This window comes from Mesoplodon bidens (assembly GCF_964165515.1).
Source record: "Mesoplodon bidens genome assembly, chromosome: 11".
NCBI classification, from domain to species: Eukaryota; Metazoa; Chordata; class Mammalia; order Artiodactyla; family Ziphiidae; genus Mesoplodon; species Mesoplodon bidens.
In genome coordinates, this window is record NC_138167.1 from 95,248,267 (window position 1) to 95,263,272 (window position 15,006).

General features: G+C 35.9%; 1 protein-coding gene across 9 annotated transcripts in view; it reads right to left on the reverse strand.

The window, feature by feature from the left end:
- Positions 1-15,006, reverse strand: part of ACSS3 (acyl-CoA synthetase short chain family member 3) — a 154,553-nt gene that overhangs the window by 96,782 nt on the left and 42,765 nt on the right. For all 9 annotated transcript variants that reach the window (XR_014017116.1, XR_014017117.1, XR_014017118.1 and 6 more), the window contains one exon: positions 3,206-3,394. Coding sequence is in view for 6 of the 9 variants with exons in the window: in XM_081249922.1 (XP_081106048.1) it covers positions 3,206-3,394 (189 nt within the window). In the remaining 3 variants the exon portion in view is untranslated. The remainder of the gene's footprint in view (positions 1-3,205; positions 3,395-15,006) is intronic.

Here is a 15,006-nt window from a genome sequence, read left to right on the forward strand (position 1 = left end):
CCTGAATCTCCAATAATTATTTTATGATTCTTTTCTCATTCCAAATACATACTCATTTTCACCAAATTTTATATTGTAATTTTGTCATATTTTTCTTAAAAGGGCCCTCATTTAAGTTTCAAGCCCCACAAAGCCTGAACATGCCCCCGTCATTAAGACACACTTGGCACTCTTCTTTACCTGACAACTTGCTAGTCATTCTTCAAGATACGCACAGGTGCAGCGAAAAGGCTTAGGATCAATCTTCCTTCCCTGGTAGATTCTGAGCAGGCTTCAGATATCTAACTATAGTCAAAGTGTTCCTTTGTCCCCACCTCTGCACAGGAAGCTCTCCACGGCCAAATTTGGACCCTGTTACCTCCCTGTCTCCTATGCCTGTTACAATGCTTGCCATACCATAAGCTCTCAACAAATATCTGTGGCACTGAACCAAAATTCTCGTTAATCTGCAAAACAAACATATCTTTGTTCTTTTAAGTACACTGTTTCTTCACGGAGAAATCCAAAGCAAAGGAAACAGATAATAAATTACTCAGGAGAAAGATAATCAGTCCACCATAGTGCACCTATTCCTGAATTTTGATTTCTGGTTACAATACATTTCACCTAGGGAAGGTTTATATAATGTCAAATATATGCATATATAGCACTTTCTGGTTTTTAATATCATTTAATATTCATGGAGTTGAGGCTCAGTGCAGTTGCATAACTTGCTCCAGGTTAGAAGTGTTGGAATCAGAAAGAGGGCCAGTACTGACTGATTTCAGAATCTTCCTCTTTCCACTATTTCAAGCTGCCTTTTAAAAGCAAAAAAAAAAAAAAAAAAGGAAAGAAATGAAAAAGTAAATCTTGTATCCTTTTTTAATATTTTTAAAGGTCAGACATTTGACTATAATTCACATTTTAATATCTGAAATATGTACAAAAATAACTCCAGATAACATTCCCTAAGATTAGAATTCTGAATTCTGAATAAGTGAAAGTAAGTTACACATCAGATTAAAAACATATATAGAATGTATCAAAAGTTGAATAATTTAATAAAGTCAAAACTAGAGTCTTCCTCTAGAAAATAATCCCTTTCACATTTCTATTAACAGCCTTTTATTGGAGGTTTTATTCCATCTCAAGTGGACTACATTCTTCCCATCTTCATCTGTTAAAATAAAACTTTTTCTTTGGCCTAATTAGTTGAAAATTATGACATCAAAATCATCCCTGGTTTCAATTATCATCCAAATATCTCAGGTATGTATCTCTATCTCCATCTCCTCGCCATTAATTGGACTTGCTCAATGGTCCCGCCCATAAGAATACGCATTTACTGCCTAAACTCCTTAACAAGGTTGGGGGTGGGGGAGGTGTCTATGTGTGTGTGTCTTATGGATGAAAACTCTTCCAGTGATACAGCATAAGTTTTATAAATTCTTATTTTATATATATATATATATATATATATATATATATAAATTTCCCACATCATATAAAATCTTTTAAAAAAGAAACAATATATCTCATCCCTTTGCCCAAATGGTGTTTAAGATTTCTGTAGCTGAAAAGCTAGAGTCTATAGCTTCCTCAGAGAAGTCTCCAACTGCCCACTGATTTGCAGATCAGTGACTGATATTTCCCCCTAGATTTCCCTTCATAAGCACTAACTCAACATGTTTTTAAAAAGGGAGAAAAAAGAGAGTCCAGCCAGTTAGTGTGCAAACCAGCTTCCTACTTCTAATAACTGATCTATTACCAGATGAAGTCAGATATGTAAAACCTCACTCCATGCCTAGTACTCTGGGGACCCTCAATATATATTAGTTCCCTTTTTTTTTTGTTAAGAATGTTTCTCATCCTGGGCTTATAAAACTCTGTAAAGGTCAGTCATCTCCTACTCCCATAATGACCTTCCTTCTTTAGTCTTCCCACTGCTGTTCCTCTCCTGCACATTGCCCACTAGCCACTGATTCACAAAGAGACCACCTACCAAAGGTTCTCGTTCTAACCTCTCTCCCACTCACATCATATTGCAAGACTTGACTCCTCTTAACATTGCTTAAAACATGACAGTCACCTGCTCAAAAATTTGACCGGTCGGCCTCTACAGGATGCAATTCAGACAATAACTTCCTTTTCAAGCTCACCTTCTCTCCCTCTTCAATCACATTGGTCTATTTGCTGTCCTTTAAATGAATTTTTACCCTTTCCTGCCTCTCATGCTAGACTCTTATTCTTTTTCTAGCCTTTTGGACCCCACCATGTCATTCTCTTCAACTAGCTGAATCTTAGCCAAGACGTAACTCAAATCTCACCTCCTTCAGGAAGCCGCCTTCAGCCACCCCAACTAAACGATATCATTCCTGCCTCCAAATCAGGGATCTGCAAACTATGATTCAGAGCCAAACTCTGCCCAAATTACATTCTGTAAAGTGTTGCTGGAACACTGCTTTGCCCTTAGTTCCTGCAGTGTCTAAGGCTGTTTTTGTGCTACAACAGCACAGCTGAGTAGTTGCAACAGAAACCATGTAACCCGAAATGCCTAAAATATTTACTATCTGGTAACTTACAGAAAAAAGTTTGCTGATTCCTGCTCTAAATTCATAGAATCATAACAGCTAACCTTTTTTTTTTAATGAGTGTTATATGCCAGGCACTGTGTTAGTGTTTTAAACTCAATATCTCAACGATATTTCACAACAGCCTTTCAAGTTTGTGATTTTAGTACCCCATCTAAACGTGTAACTTCACCTGTCCCTAACACACCCCCTTAACCACTGTGCTATACCACCATTCCTGGAAATATACAGATTATAAAACTAGTCATGTGTCCCATCCATTTGATAAGTATCATTTCTTAACCAGTTCCAAGGACAGTACCAGGCATAGAGTGGAAGCTTAATAAATACACGTTGAATGAGTAAATTAGTTATTATTTTTCTTAAATGTCTTACACAAATATATGGCAAGTTAACTTGAAAGGCTTGCACCTTATATGTTATATTCTTCACAGTATCTAGAAAGATGTCTACCACATAGGACTGACTCGAAAATAAAATTTTGGTTAATAGTGTACACCAAATTAAAAGTAAACTTTATCTCATTTGATAGGAGGATCTAATAAGTACAGATCATTCTTTGATGGTTCATCCACAGATAAATACAGCTGTACTATATGCAGCTACTACTTGATTTCTCCAAATAAAGCACTTACCTTTGCATGATCAATGCGACTGCTTAGTTCTCTGGATGCAAATCCCCCAAATATGAGACTATGGATGGCTCCTATCCTAGCACACGCCAGCATGGTGTACATCGCCTGGGGGATCATGGGCATGTAGATAACCACGGTGTCGCCCTTCTTAACATCATGCTTGACCAAAACACCAGCCAGCTTAGAGACCTATAACAACATCATCAGATCAGCAAAGTGTTCTCTGTGATAATTCACTAAACTTCTCAGTTACGACAGTAATGCAAGAAGATGATCACCGCCCCGCCACCTGTAGTGGATTATAGAAGTCTGAGAAATACATATTTGATGATGGTGGTAAGAGTTTAGATGGTGACAATAATAACAGACATCTGGATTATAATAATTGACTATAAACCAACTTACTATTATTATGCCATATGAATTCCATGGCTTAAATTTGCTTAATTATTCATTCAACAACATTTTTACTAAGCAACTATCATGCGCCAGACATTGTGTTTATGGTTGGGAACACAACACTGAAAAACAAAGACAAAGACTTGTCCCTGTGGAGCTTTTATGCTAAAGGGGGAATCTGTCAAGTGTGCAGAAAAATAAAATAATTACAAATTTAGTTATATGTTGGGTTAACTGTTGAAGGAAACAGTTAAGATCAAAAGCCTACACATGATAAAATTTGTTGCAAGAAACCTTTTCATGGGCAATTACAGCAAGCTGTGGGAAGTATGCCAGATCTAAGTGAGGATCTAACAAGTTCAACATTCTTTTATTTTAAAAAAATATATATTGAGTTTCTATACATCACACACACTGTTTTCTGATACATCAGTAATCAAACAAGACAAAGATCTCTATCAGAGTACTTATGTTTTAGCAGAGGATATGCAATAAATGTAATAATTATGTATTATGTTAAAAGGTATTGAGTGCTATTTGATGGGGGAATAGAGCAAAATAGAGGGGATTGGGAGTGCAGGGGATGTAATTCTCAATGGGACGATCAGAATAGTCCCAAAAGGGACTTTCCTGGTGGTCCAGTGGTTAAGACTCCACACAGACTTCCACTGCAGGGGGCACGGGTTCAATCCCTGGTTGGGGAACTAAGATCCCGCATGCCGCAGCACAGCCCCCCCCCCAAAAAAAAGATAGACCTAAGAAAGTGACATTTTAGCAATGACACATAAGAGGTTGAGACTAAGTGGATACCTGTGAGCATACTATTTCAGGCAGAAAGGGCACCAGTACAGTGGCATAAGGGGGATCGTGGGTGATGTGACTGAGGAACGTAGAGGAGACCAGGGGAGCTGAAACAGAAAGAACAAGTGAGAAAGTGGTCATAGATCAGGTCAGAGAGCTACAGGGTCAGTAGGGATCCACGGGGCAAATGGAAAGACTATGGCTTGGCTTTGAATGTGACTGTTCAAGCTAGTAAACAGAGGAGGCCTGAGAGAAGGAATTAGGCCACACTGCTATTTGAGGTTCCTTTCATTTCACTCTGCCTCTCCTACTTTTTGAACAAGTTCAAAGGGTTCTGAATCCTGATCATGCTTCCTTTTTCTCTCTAGTCCCTTCCTCTGTGCAGATGGGGAAAGATGTGGTCAAGGTTAAGGGCTCTGGGGAAAGACAGTAACAAACAACTCTCTCAGTGTTTTATCCTGCCCTATATTGCAAACTCTAATTTAGTGCAATTTTTTAAGAGCCCCAAGTTGCCCAGTAGAAAGTTACAAGAAAGATAAATCAAAGTAATATCAATCATGAACTTAAATTCTATTATATGGAGCTCAAGAACCAAGACAAACACTAAACGTTATATCCAAACATCTCAGTGTAAACCCTGCAGAAAGTGGCCATGCTCTGGGATCGCATTACCGGGTGTCCTGTTTAAGGTACAGCACTGGGAGAGACCAACGAGAAGAGTTTGTCCTATTTACAGCTATAGCCTTGGCATCTTAAATAGTGTTGAATAAAAAGAATTTTCAACCAAAACCCAATCTAGCAAAATGATTCAGTAACTTTATAATCCTGTCTTACTTCACAATGTTGCTGGAAGATGTCCAAAATTTTTCTGTCCTCTGAAAGAAATGAAATCAATAAATTCAAGACTTTCTTTAAAAGAAGGATCTCACAATGGCTAAATGTAGCCCCAAGATGTATTTAAGGTGGGGTCATGTCACACCTAAAAAAAAAAAAAATGAGCCAACATATTAAACTTAGAAGGTTTCATATGCAAATTCAGATTTCCAGGTTCTCTTGAAAAACTGGAAGGTCTAGCCACAGTGGGTCTGTGTTCTTGAATGACAACAATCAATTGAACCCAATGATCAGCTGCTGGGTTTGCCATGAAGTTGCTATTCCCTAGGGCTATTTATAACAGAGGTTGCATTTTTCTTTCCTTCTGGGTTTAAAATATATTCTTCTACATCCTGTTTACTTTGTCATGTGCTTACACCATAGTTCCATAACCATAGAGATGTGATATATACAGATAATTGATTTTTCTCTCATCCGTGTCTCCCACTTACATTATCTGCCTGGTTCCTGCAGGCATCTGAGCTGTTAACCACTGCCTTGAAGACAATCTTCAGTCAAATTAAGCTGCACTATGTCTGTATCACCAATAGATGGTGCCCATTTGGCCTTGTTAACCTCCCTTCTTGGAGCTACTCCTCAATGTTTAGATAACGATACTAACCACACCAAAGTTGCTCTGAAGACAAAAGTTTTATATGATCAATAGAGAAAAGTATCTTTTTTAGTAGTTTCTGGGGCTAAATGTCACTCCAGTAAAATTTTCCATTGTTACTTCTAAATTTTAAAAAATATATATTTATTTTTATAAATATGAAAATGAATGGGTAAATATGTTTCAGGTAAGACTTCTAATAAATAAGCTAATGAAAAATGAATTATTAGCTCATAGCAAAAGATGGGATTGATTTAACATGAAAATATTTGAGAATGTTTCATTAAAAAATATTCCTCATTAATATCATATCTAGTGTTGGGACTTCCCTGGTGGTGCAGAGGTTAAGAATCCGCCTGCCAGTGCAGGGACATGGGTTCGAGCCCTGGTCCGGGAAGATCCCACATGCCGCGGAGCAACTAAGCCCGTGCTCCACAACTACTGAGCTTGCGCTCTAGAGCCCACGAGCCACAACTACTGAGCCCACGTGCCACAACTACTGAAGCCCGTGCGCCTAGACCCTGTGCTGCGCAACAGCAGAAGCCACTGCAATGAGAAGCCCGCACACTGCAACAAAGAGTAGCCCCTGATCGCCACAACTAGAGAAAGCCCGCACACAGCAACAAAGACCCAATAAAGCAAAAAATAAAAATAAATTAATTTATTAAAAAAATATACTATATCTCGTGTTGGTTAATTTGGAAACCCCAGAAAAGAATACTTAATAGTCTTACTCAGATGCAAAAATAATCATTTTGAAGATAAGTGTAAGCAACAGTGAGCAATTAGAGCAAATATCTAGAAATTCAGTCACTTAAGAGTTCATAATCACTCAAAGTTCTATGAAACCAACAAAAAGGACAATTTGATTATTGCTATTTCAGGGTTCACCGTGTTTTCACTGGCTTTTTGATGGAAAATTATCAAATGGAAGATAGATATTATTTTTATTCAATGTTATATTCTTATTCTACCATAGGGGTCTGACTGCAGATTTATAATTTCTATTATTATCCAAAAGGAAAAAATTTTAACATGTATTTCATATAACCTACAGTTTTTCAACTGAAGAAAAAATTAAATCATATGCCACTCACGCAATCCATATTAATCTTTGCACCTTCTTAGAGCTATTTTATCAACTATTTAATAGTCGTACACAGGCACAAATCACTAAAATTGGTTTTCTTTCTGACATCAAGTGCAATACATAACCCACACAATCATGGTCAGGCCATGATACTCCTCTAACATGAGGATAACGGAGCTGGGGACGAAGCCTGAAGAAATGAAACAAATGTATATATACATATTCATTTAGAACAACAGTGTTTGCTTTTTCCCACTAGTTATTTATTACATAAACTAATTATTATTTTGGTACTAATTTAAAGTTATTTTAATATCTAAGTATCCTGCCATTGATTCAAGTTATATAATATCTGCTATGTGTCCTATACTGAGGTCAAGTCGGCAGGTGCAAAAATGAGGAAGATATGTTCCTTAAGGCAAAGAAATTCACAGTCCAGGAAAATATATCATACATAAATAGTAATGATAAAACAAGAAAATGCAACAAATATTTATGTAATATAAAATGGTATACACATATATTTGGTTTATATATAACACACATATATTTGGTTTAGATGTAAGTAAAAACTTTAAATTTTAGAATGGTAAAATAAAAACATGTAAGCATAAATAATGAAAAAAATTTCAGTAAAATTTTTATGTACTCATTCTGGAAAATCTTCATTCTAAAGCAGTCTGTGAAGAAAGACAAATACCATATGATGTCACTTATATGTGGAATCTATAATAATAATAATATAATAATCATAAATGAACCTATCTATGAAACAGAAACAAACTCACAGACATAGAAAACAGACCATGGTGGGAGGCGGGGGAGGGATGGATGGGGAGTTTCGGACTAGCAGATACAAACTATTATATATAGGATGTTTAAACAACAAGGTCCTATTGTATAGCACGGAGAACTATATTCAATATCCTGTAATAAACCATATTGGAAAAAAAAGCAGTCTGCGACTTAGTAGAATTTCATGACCAAAAGCCCATGACACAAAAATAAACATTAGTCAAAACTGATCAAAGACTATGTTCTATAGAGTAAATTAGCACTTGTTTCACAAACTGCCAGTGTGTCCATCTAAGAAAATTATGTTTGTATGACAAAGACAGCGTTGGTGTCCCAATTATAGTAAAAACATAACAATCAGAGGCAACCTCAGGGCCATGTCAAAGAAAATTACATGAAAGAGAACACAAGAGAAAGCATGTTTTTCAGCGGCGATGATATTACTATGCAAACCCTGGTCGAATCAATATCAGAAAATGTAACTACTTTAAAAATCAATTATAATATCTGAGGAAACAGTTTATTAAAATTGGAGATGAATGACCTGTTCTTCAGAATATATAGAATTTCTCATAGAAAGAGATAATTACCTAAAATACCTGCATTGTACTTTTAAACATGTAAGTTAATCACATATTTTGTACATACACAGACATCAGACACACGTTTTTGGTTTTTCTTGTACACACATAGAGAGCCACGAAAAAGGTAAAAATTTATCTCTAATGAATTGTTTCTTCTTTTGGCCATGCACCAGCCATGCAGCCAGGTAAATAAATACCTGTGAAAAGAATCAGTTATACTAAAACTGCTTAAGATCTGAAATAATACTAAAACTATCTTTTTGAAAGGAAATCTTTCAGGAATGCAAAATATTTTCATCTAACATAAGAAGCTTCCAGAAATGTAACTTTTTAAGACAGTGCCTATTTATTGGATATGAAATTGAGATAATTCTCATTTAAATATGATGCTATATTAAGTCTATTCAATTGTGAGATATTCCTTTCAATGTGGAGGTGATGTGATGTCATTAAAAGAAGAGAAATCTTTCCTCAAAAAATAAAAGTAGACCATTTATACTCAAGAGTAAAATGTATTATTACTCTCTAAGACAGAGAATATATGTTCATATTTTAAAACAGAATTCTATTAAAAAAAAGTACAAAGTAGTATCTAATTTTCAAAACAGTTATCTGACAGTGAGCTAGAAAACATTTACTAACACATTTCCTTTCAAATAATTTTCTCCACATGAAGGAATAAATATCATTACTCAGAATAATCATTTTTCTCATTCCCATTTTCTTCACAAGTGGGTTTCAATCAATATTTCGTCATTTTAAGACTGTGTATTTGCAAGCAGAATGAAATGGAGAATTGTTTAATCCATTTAGTTCGGGCTCAAATTAACCACAATTTCAATAATCTGTGAGCTTTCAAGACTAATGTGATTTCAGACTATATTTCACAGAAAATTAGTTCAATCCTACATTTCCCTATGCATATGTGCTCATAGACTTGATAAGGAATATGTTCTTCCATTTCTTTAATACTCATATGTTGTGATTTACAAGTACATCATCAAAATTTATCACATCTTATAAAGGACACTTTGTTCATTTTAAAATAGTACCTCTATGTAACATTCAGGCCAGACAGAGAAAATAATCTTACATCAAGGAGAAGTCCAAGGTCTAAAAGAATAGAAAATGTAATTGATGCCTACCATTTACTCATGACATGACTACAGAATGTGTAATAAAAAGGAAAGGAATTATATAGAAAAGAAATAATTAATTATTGCCTCCACTTTTTCCCATTTTAACATCTTTCCACTCTAGTCATTAATGGTCGAGTAATAATGACTTCCTCCTGCTTTTACTCACTTGATAATTTCTGCCAAAGTTCCTAATCCTCATGGAATTTGCTATTTGGATCAGTAATTTGCCTGAGAAAGTAAAGGCAGTTCAGAATGGATAGAGCAAGAATTCAGGGTGAAAAAGGTTGTGAGATGGCCTGGAAAGGTATGGTGTCATATACTGTATCTTTCAGAGCCTTAAGTTCTGTCCAAAGTTTAGATTTATCCTAAGTTCAATGTGTAATAATTGAAAAGTGTTAAATCCTCTGTAGAATAGGCATTTTCCTTATTCTTGCAATGCAATTATTATTGCAAGATCTAGGGTTGTGACACTGGGGATAAAAATAAATAATACGACTTGAGAAATACTTCATGTAGACTGTATAGGGACTGATGATTGATGGATGTAGGGAATAATGGGAGGAAGGGAAGAAATGGGCCCAGATTTTTGGTTTTAGCAACTGGTTGGAAAGTGATTTTGTTCACAAAGTTGGTTCCTGGGTTTGAATCAGTGTTCCCTGTTAAGCTTGAGGCATGGAGATGGGAAGGTCAAAAGTTTAAAATGGCCTTTGGAGGGCAGAAGACAAAACTTATTAAGGGAATGTTAAAGGAGAAAAAAATACAGCACTGAAGCCCCAGTGGATACCAGGGACCATGAATTTGTAGTAAACCCTTATTTTTAGTGAGTTAATTTTCCTCCAACAGGATTCAACATATTAAAATACAGGAATGAAGATAACAAAGAACTGGGTTGATCCAAAATGTAAACTAGATAGCTAGTGGGAAGCAGCTGCATAGTGCAGGGAGACCAGCTAGGTGCTTTGTGTCCACCTAGAGGGGTGGGATAGGGAGGGTGGGAGGGAGACGCAAGAGGGAGGAGATATGGGGACATAGGTATATGTATAACTGATTCACTTTGTGATACAGCAGCAACTAACACAACAATTTAAAGCAATTATACTCCGATAAAGATGTTAAAAAAAACAAAGTAAACACAGCAGGCAAAATAAAAACAAATTTTTTAAATAAAGAATTGGGTTGATCCAGGTCTGGAGTTCCACCAGAGGTGAGGTAAAACAACAACAGGTAAGACAGGTGAGCATATTAGCAAGAGAGTTGTGTTGTTAAAGAAGCTAACCAGGGGGCTTCCCTGGTGGCGCAGTGGTTGAGAGTCTGCCTGCCGGTGCAGGGGGCGCGGGTTCGTGCCCTGGTCCGGGGGGATCCCACGTGCCGCGGAGCGGCTGGGCCCGTGAGCCACGGCTACTGAGCCTGCGCGTCTGGAGCCTGTGCTCCGCAACGGGAGGGGCCGCGACAGTGAGAGGCCTGCACACCTCAATGAAGAGTGGCCCCCACTTGCCGCAACTGGAGAAAGCCCTAGCACAGCAACGAAGACCCAACACAGCCAAAAATTAAAATACATAAATAAATAAATTTAAAAAAAAAAAAAAAAAAAAAAAAAAAAGAAGCTAACCAGGATAGCTGAGAGATAGAATCAGAAGAACTTAGGTAATGACTACACACAGTCAGAACCATTTAAAACTACGATATTCAAATGATATTGTGTCTAAAACTGAAGACTGTCTGAAAATATGGTTTTGCTGCATTGTATACCAGAGGTTTAAAATAGACACTCCGAAAATGATAAGACCCAATTTATATATGATCTTGACCCTTTCCCCGCCTTCCATCTACCAAAAAAGCCAAACTCTAGGGTTCCCTCATGCATCTGTTTCCAGCTGATCCTCGCAAAGTCCCCCTTTTGTCCTTGGGACATCTACGACGTCCCCCTTTCCCTCCACTGTTCACCCCATCCCTCAGCTTATCCCACCTCAGGCAAATCTCCTTCTCACAGATTCCTCCATTTAATACATCAACCTCTGTAGCACTTTAAAATGCTCAGAAAGACCTCTCAAAACTAACTCACTGGTGTCTATCTCTACACTTTCCTCTAATTGAACCTGCTTTTCTCTAGCACCAATATTGCCAATAAGTTTTCATTTGTATTCATTTTATTTCCCTCCCTTAATCCCTTGAATTATGAATATTGAGTTTATTATTTGTCACTGCTAATGCACTGTATTTCAGCTATTTTATGTGTTAAGCAGTTTGGTAGCTAGATTGGAACACAAGCACCACTCAGAAAAGTACCATTCAGAGATATATGGAGAAATATCATACAAATTCCAATTAAAGAGTTCTCAAATGAATTTTTAAAGCATAGCTGAAGTCAAAGTTGATTACTTTCTGTATGTTTCCTAGAGCATTTCTAAAGAAAATATTCCAAGTCCTGAAGCAAGTTTTATTACATTTTTTAAAATATAACCCACCTGGACTGAAATGAAACAAATTTCAACTATTAGAGAAGTCATTTTTCACAATTTTACACTCACATATCTTTACATAGACCTTCTAAAAAAATCTAACAAAATGTGGTTAAAATATACATTTTTCCAAATTTATGTTTAAAAAGGTACAGAATCCACTGTGTTTTATTAATAAAGAACATTCAATTCAATACAAATTAATGTAAGTCATCTAGATATGGCTATATTCTTCAATGAACATAAAAGCCATGATAATAATTATTGCTCTCCATGTTTGTATATACAGTAATAAGCATGCAAAATGTAAAACAAAGTTAATATTTTAAAACAGTTACAGTGTGGCTGCTATAAACACCACATTAAAAGGCTAATGGAGAATACTTTTTTAAGCAGCAGTAAGTAAATTAAAACTACATTCCTTTCTCTTGGTCTAATAAATTGTATAATGTTGTGTTTCTCAACCTGGGGTCTGTGGAGATATTCTCACAGTTGTCCATGAGTCTTCTATGAGAATTTTTAAATTTTGTGTCTTAATTTTGATGATCATTTTTAAAAATAAGGCAAAACATATTCTGGATTATATGAGCACCCATGCAATTTCACTGTATTTATTTGTATTTGTTTTTTATAATCTCATGTATATTAATTAAAAGCCAAATGATATCATGGTTTTTTATAATAAAATTGTATAATAAAAGGCTTTATGAAAGTTCAAGTACTACAATGTGACAAGAGAATTGAGGCATCATAGGGAAAGTGTTGCCAAACTCAAAGGACCCAGGGCCACAGCACTCAAACCATAAGCACCTTGCAATCAGTCATTCAATTCTAGCTCAATATCATTCACTATATGAAATTAATATTGTCAATTTGAGATTGACTGACTTTGTACATTTGTTTTTATCCTGTTTATATATCAGTATGGCTTTATATATGTAATGAGCTATAAATAAAGGATATTAAAACCTAGTTTTAATTGCACATTAAAAATAATTAAGTCAATACAAAAAGTATGTAAGAATGTTTTTTCTTTATGAATTGTTTGTATGTCTCAATTTTGAGAGGGGGAAAAATGGTTTCTTTGATTTTTCTTCTCATAAAGAAAGACAAATATAAAAGAAGCAAGAGATGTCAACAGGAACCTTGAATCATTTAGAACAATTCTGCACTGATTATTTAATCAAAGCTTTAATTGAACAAACACCCCCAGAATTTTTACAGACAGTACATAAAACATGACAACTAGTCTGGGTACACCAACCCCACTTCCCAGAATTTGCCTGTGTTCCTGTTAACCTTTAATGGTTTTGTTGGTCAATACACCCTGAAAGTCAATCAATATATATAAATGGCTCAATTTACACTGAGAAGTCGCTAAATATCCCAGGAGTGGTACAAGGACATGAGATCATTCCAATAGTTGGGTCTGTTCTCAACAGCATTAAGATCAAAAGGAGGCACACATATCTTTAAAAAATGAAAAATTCACAAATATAACGCATACCCTAGTAACTAATAAACAAAGCAACACAGATCATCACACATGCCAAGAATATATCATAAATATCCATAAACAGATCAAATTTCCCATAAAAACTATATATGATAATGCTAACATAATTCAGCTTTCTAACAGAAACAAAATGATCTTAAATCAACTACGGTAGGAGAAAATGAACAATCAATTTCCCCAAGAGCTCCAATCTTCACAATAATTCTGCTGAATGCAATATGCATTGATTTACTAACACTTATTTAACTAGTACAAATGGCAAAAATATTAGCATAAAACTGTCAAACGAATTAATAATGTTAACAGCATCATTTCCCATGTGTACATATTTACTGATTTTGAAAAGTCTTGTATGAAAATATTTCACTTCATATACTTGAAATATGATTCTATCCTCATATCTTTATTTGCATCACTAAGACAATCAGTGTCTTCAATTTATGTTAATTAGCTTTATCCTCTGCTTGCTATGAAAATTATGTCAGGTCAAATAATTTCATAGTTTCATACATTTATTACTAAAGGTCAGAAACTGAAAGTTGATGATGTCCCCAGCTGTCCTAAAGTTGGTGACTATACAAGAGGTACAGGTGCTTGTCAACAGAAGAATAATCGTTACCAATTCCTTGCACTTCCAGCTGGAGGAACATATTGTTTTCTTTTTCTCCTCTGCCCCTTGTTGACTTTAGTAACTGTCTGTCTCCTTCCTTTATTCTTCAACAATCTTTCTATTTCGTTTCCCATTTAATTCATCTTGTTGGCCTAATTTAGGCCAGCAAAGATAACCATTGTTTGTCTTTACAGCGCACACCTTCATCGTTAACTATGTCAGGTCCAACACTTGGATAAATCTGCTGCAGACCAGGGACACCTATAGGGAGGTGTGTATGGGGCACATATTTCTATTTTTCTTTCACGACTCAACTAACGCATCACTTCCACGCCAAAGGCTTCTCTCAGCTACTGGGGCCAGACTGGTCCCTTCTTCCTCTGTGCTAAAAATTTTATCGTTATATTACACACAGTTGCTTTTGTGTTGTTCTCACCAGGCACACTAAGAGCTTGAGGGCAGGAACCATTCATCTTTCTGAGCCCACTGCCTAATACAATTAGCATTCTATATGCTGAGGAAAACATCACTGAAGATGTTTTCCTTCTCTACCTCCAGCACACCACCTATGAGACTTTATTTTCAGCTATTATTTACCTCCCTGAACAATTTTTTATTGTCGAATAAAATGTCCATTATGACATTAACAAGTTACAATTATTTACATATAAAATCTGGTATTTACTTTGCCTATGGAATGAAAAGTATTTGTGGTTAAACAAAACAAAACAAAACTCCTAATTGTCCATCAAACTCCATCCAGCTACACTACATTTTGCAGCCTTCCTAGAAGCTGATCACCAAACAGGATGTCCAGGAAGGTCATGTACGACGTTGCTGGTTATGGTTTAAAACACAGCATGTCTGATCCTCTACATTCTCTCCCACCATCCCCAGAGTTGGGACACATATGCCTTTGCCT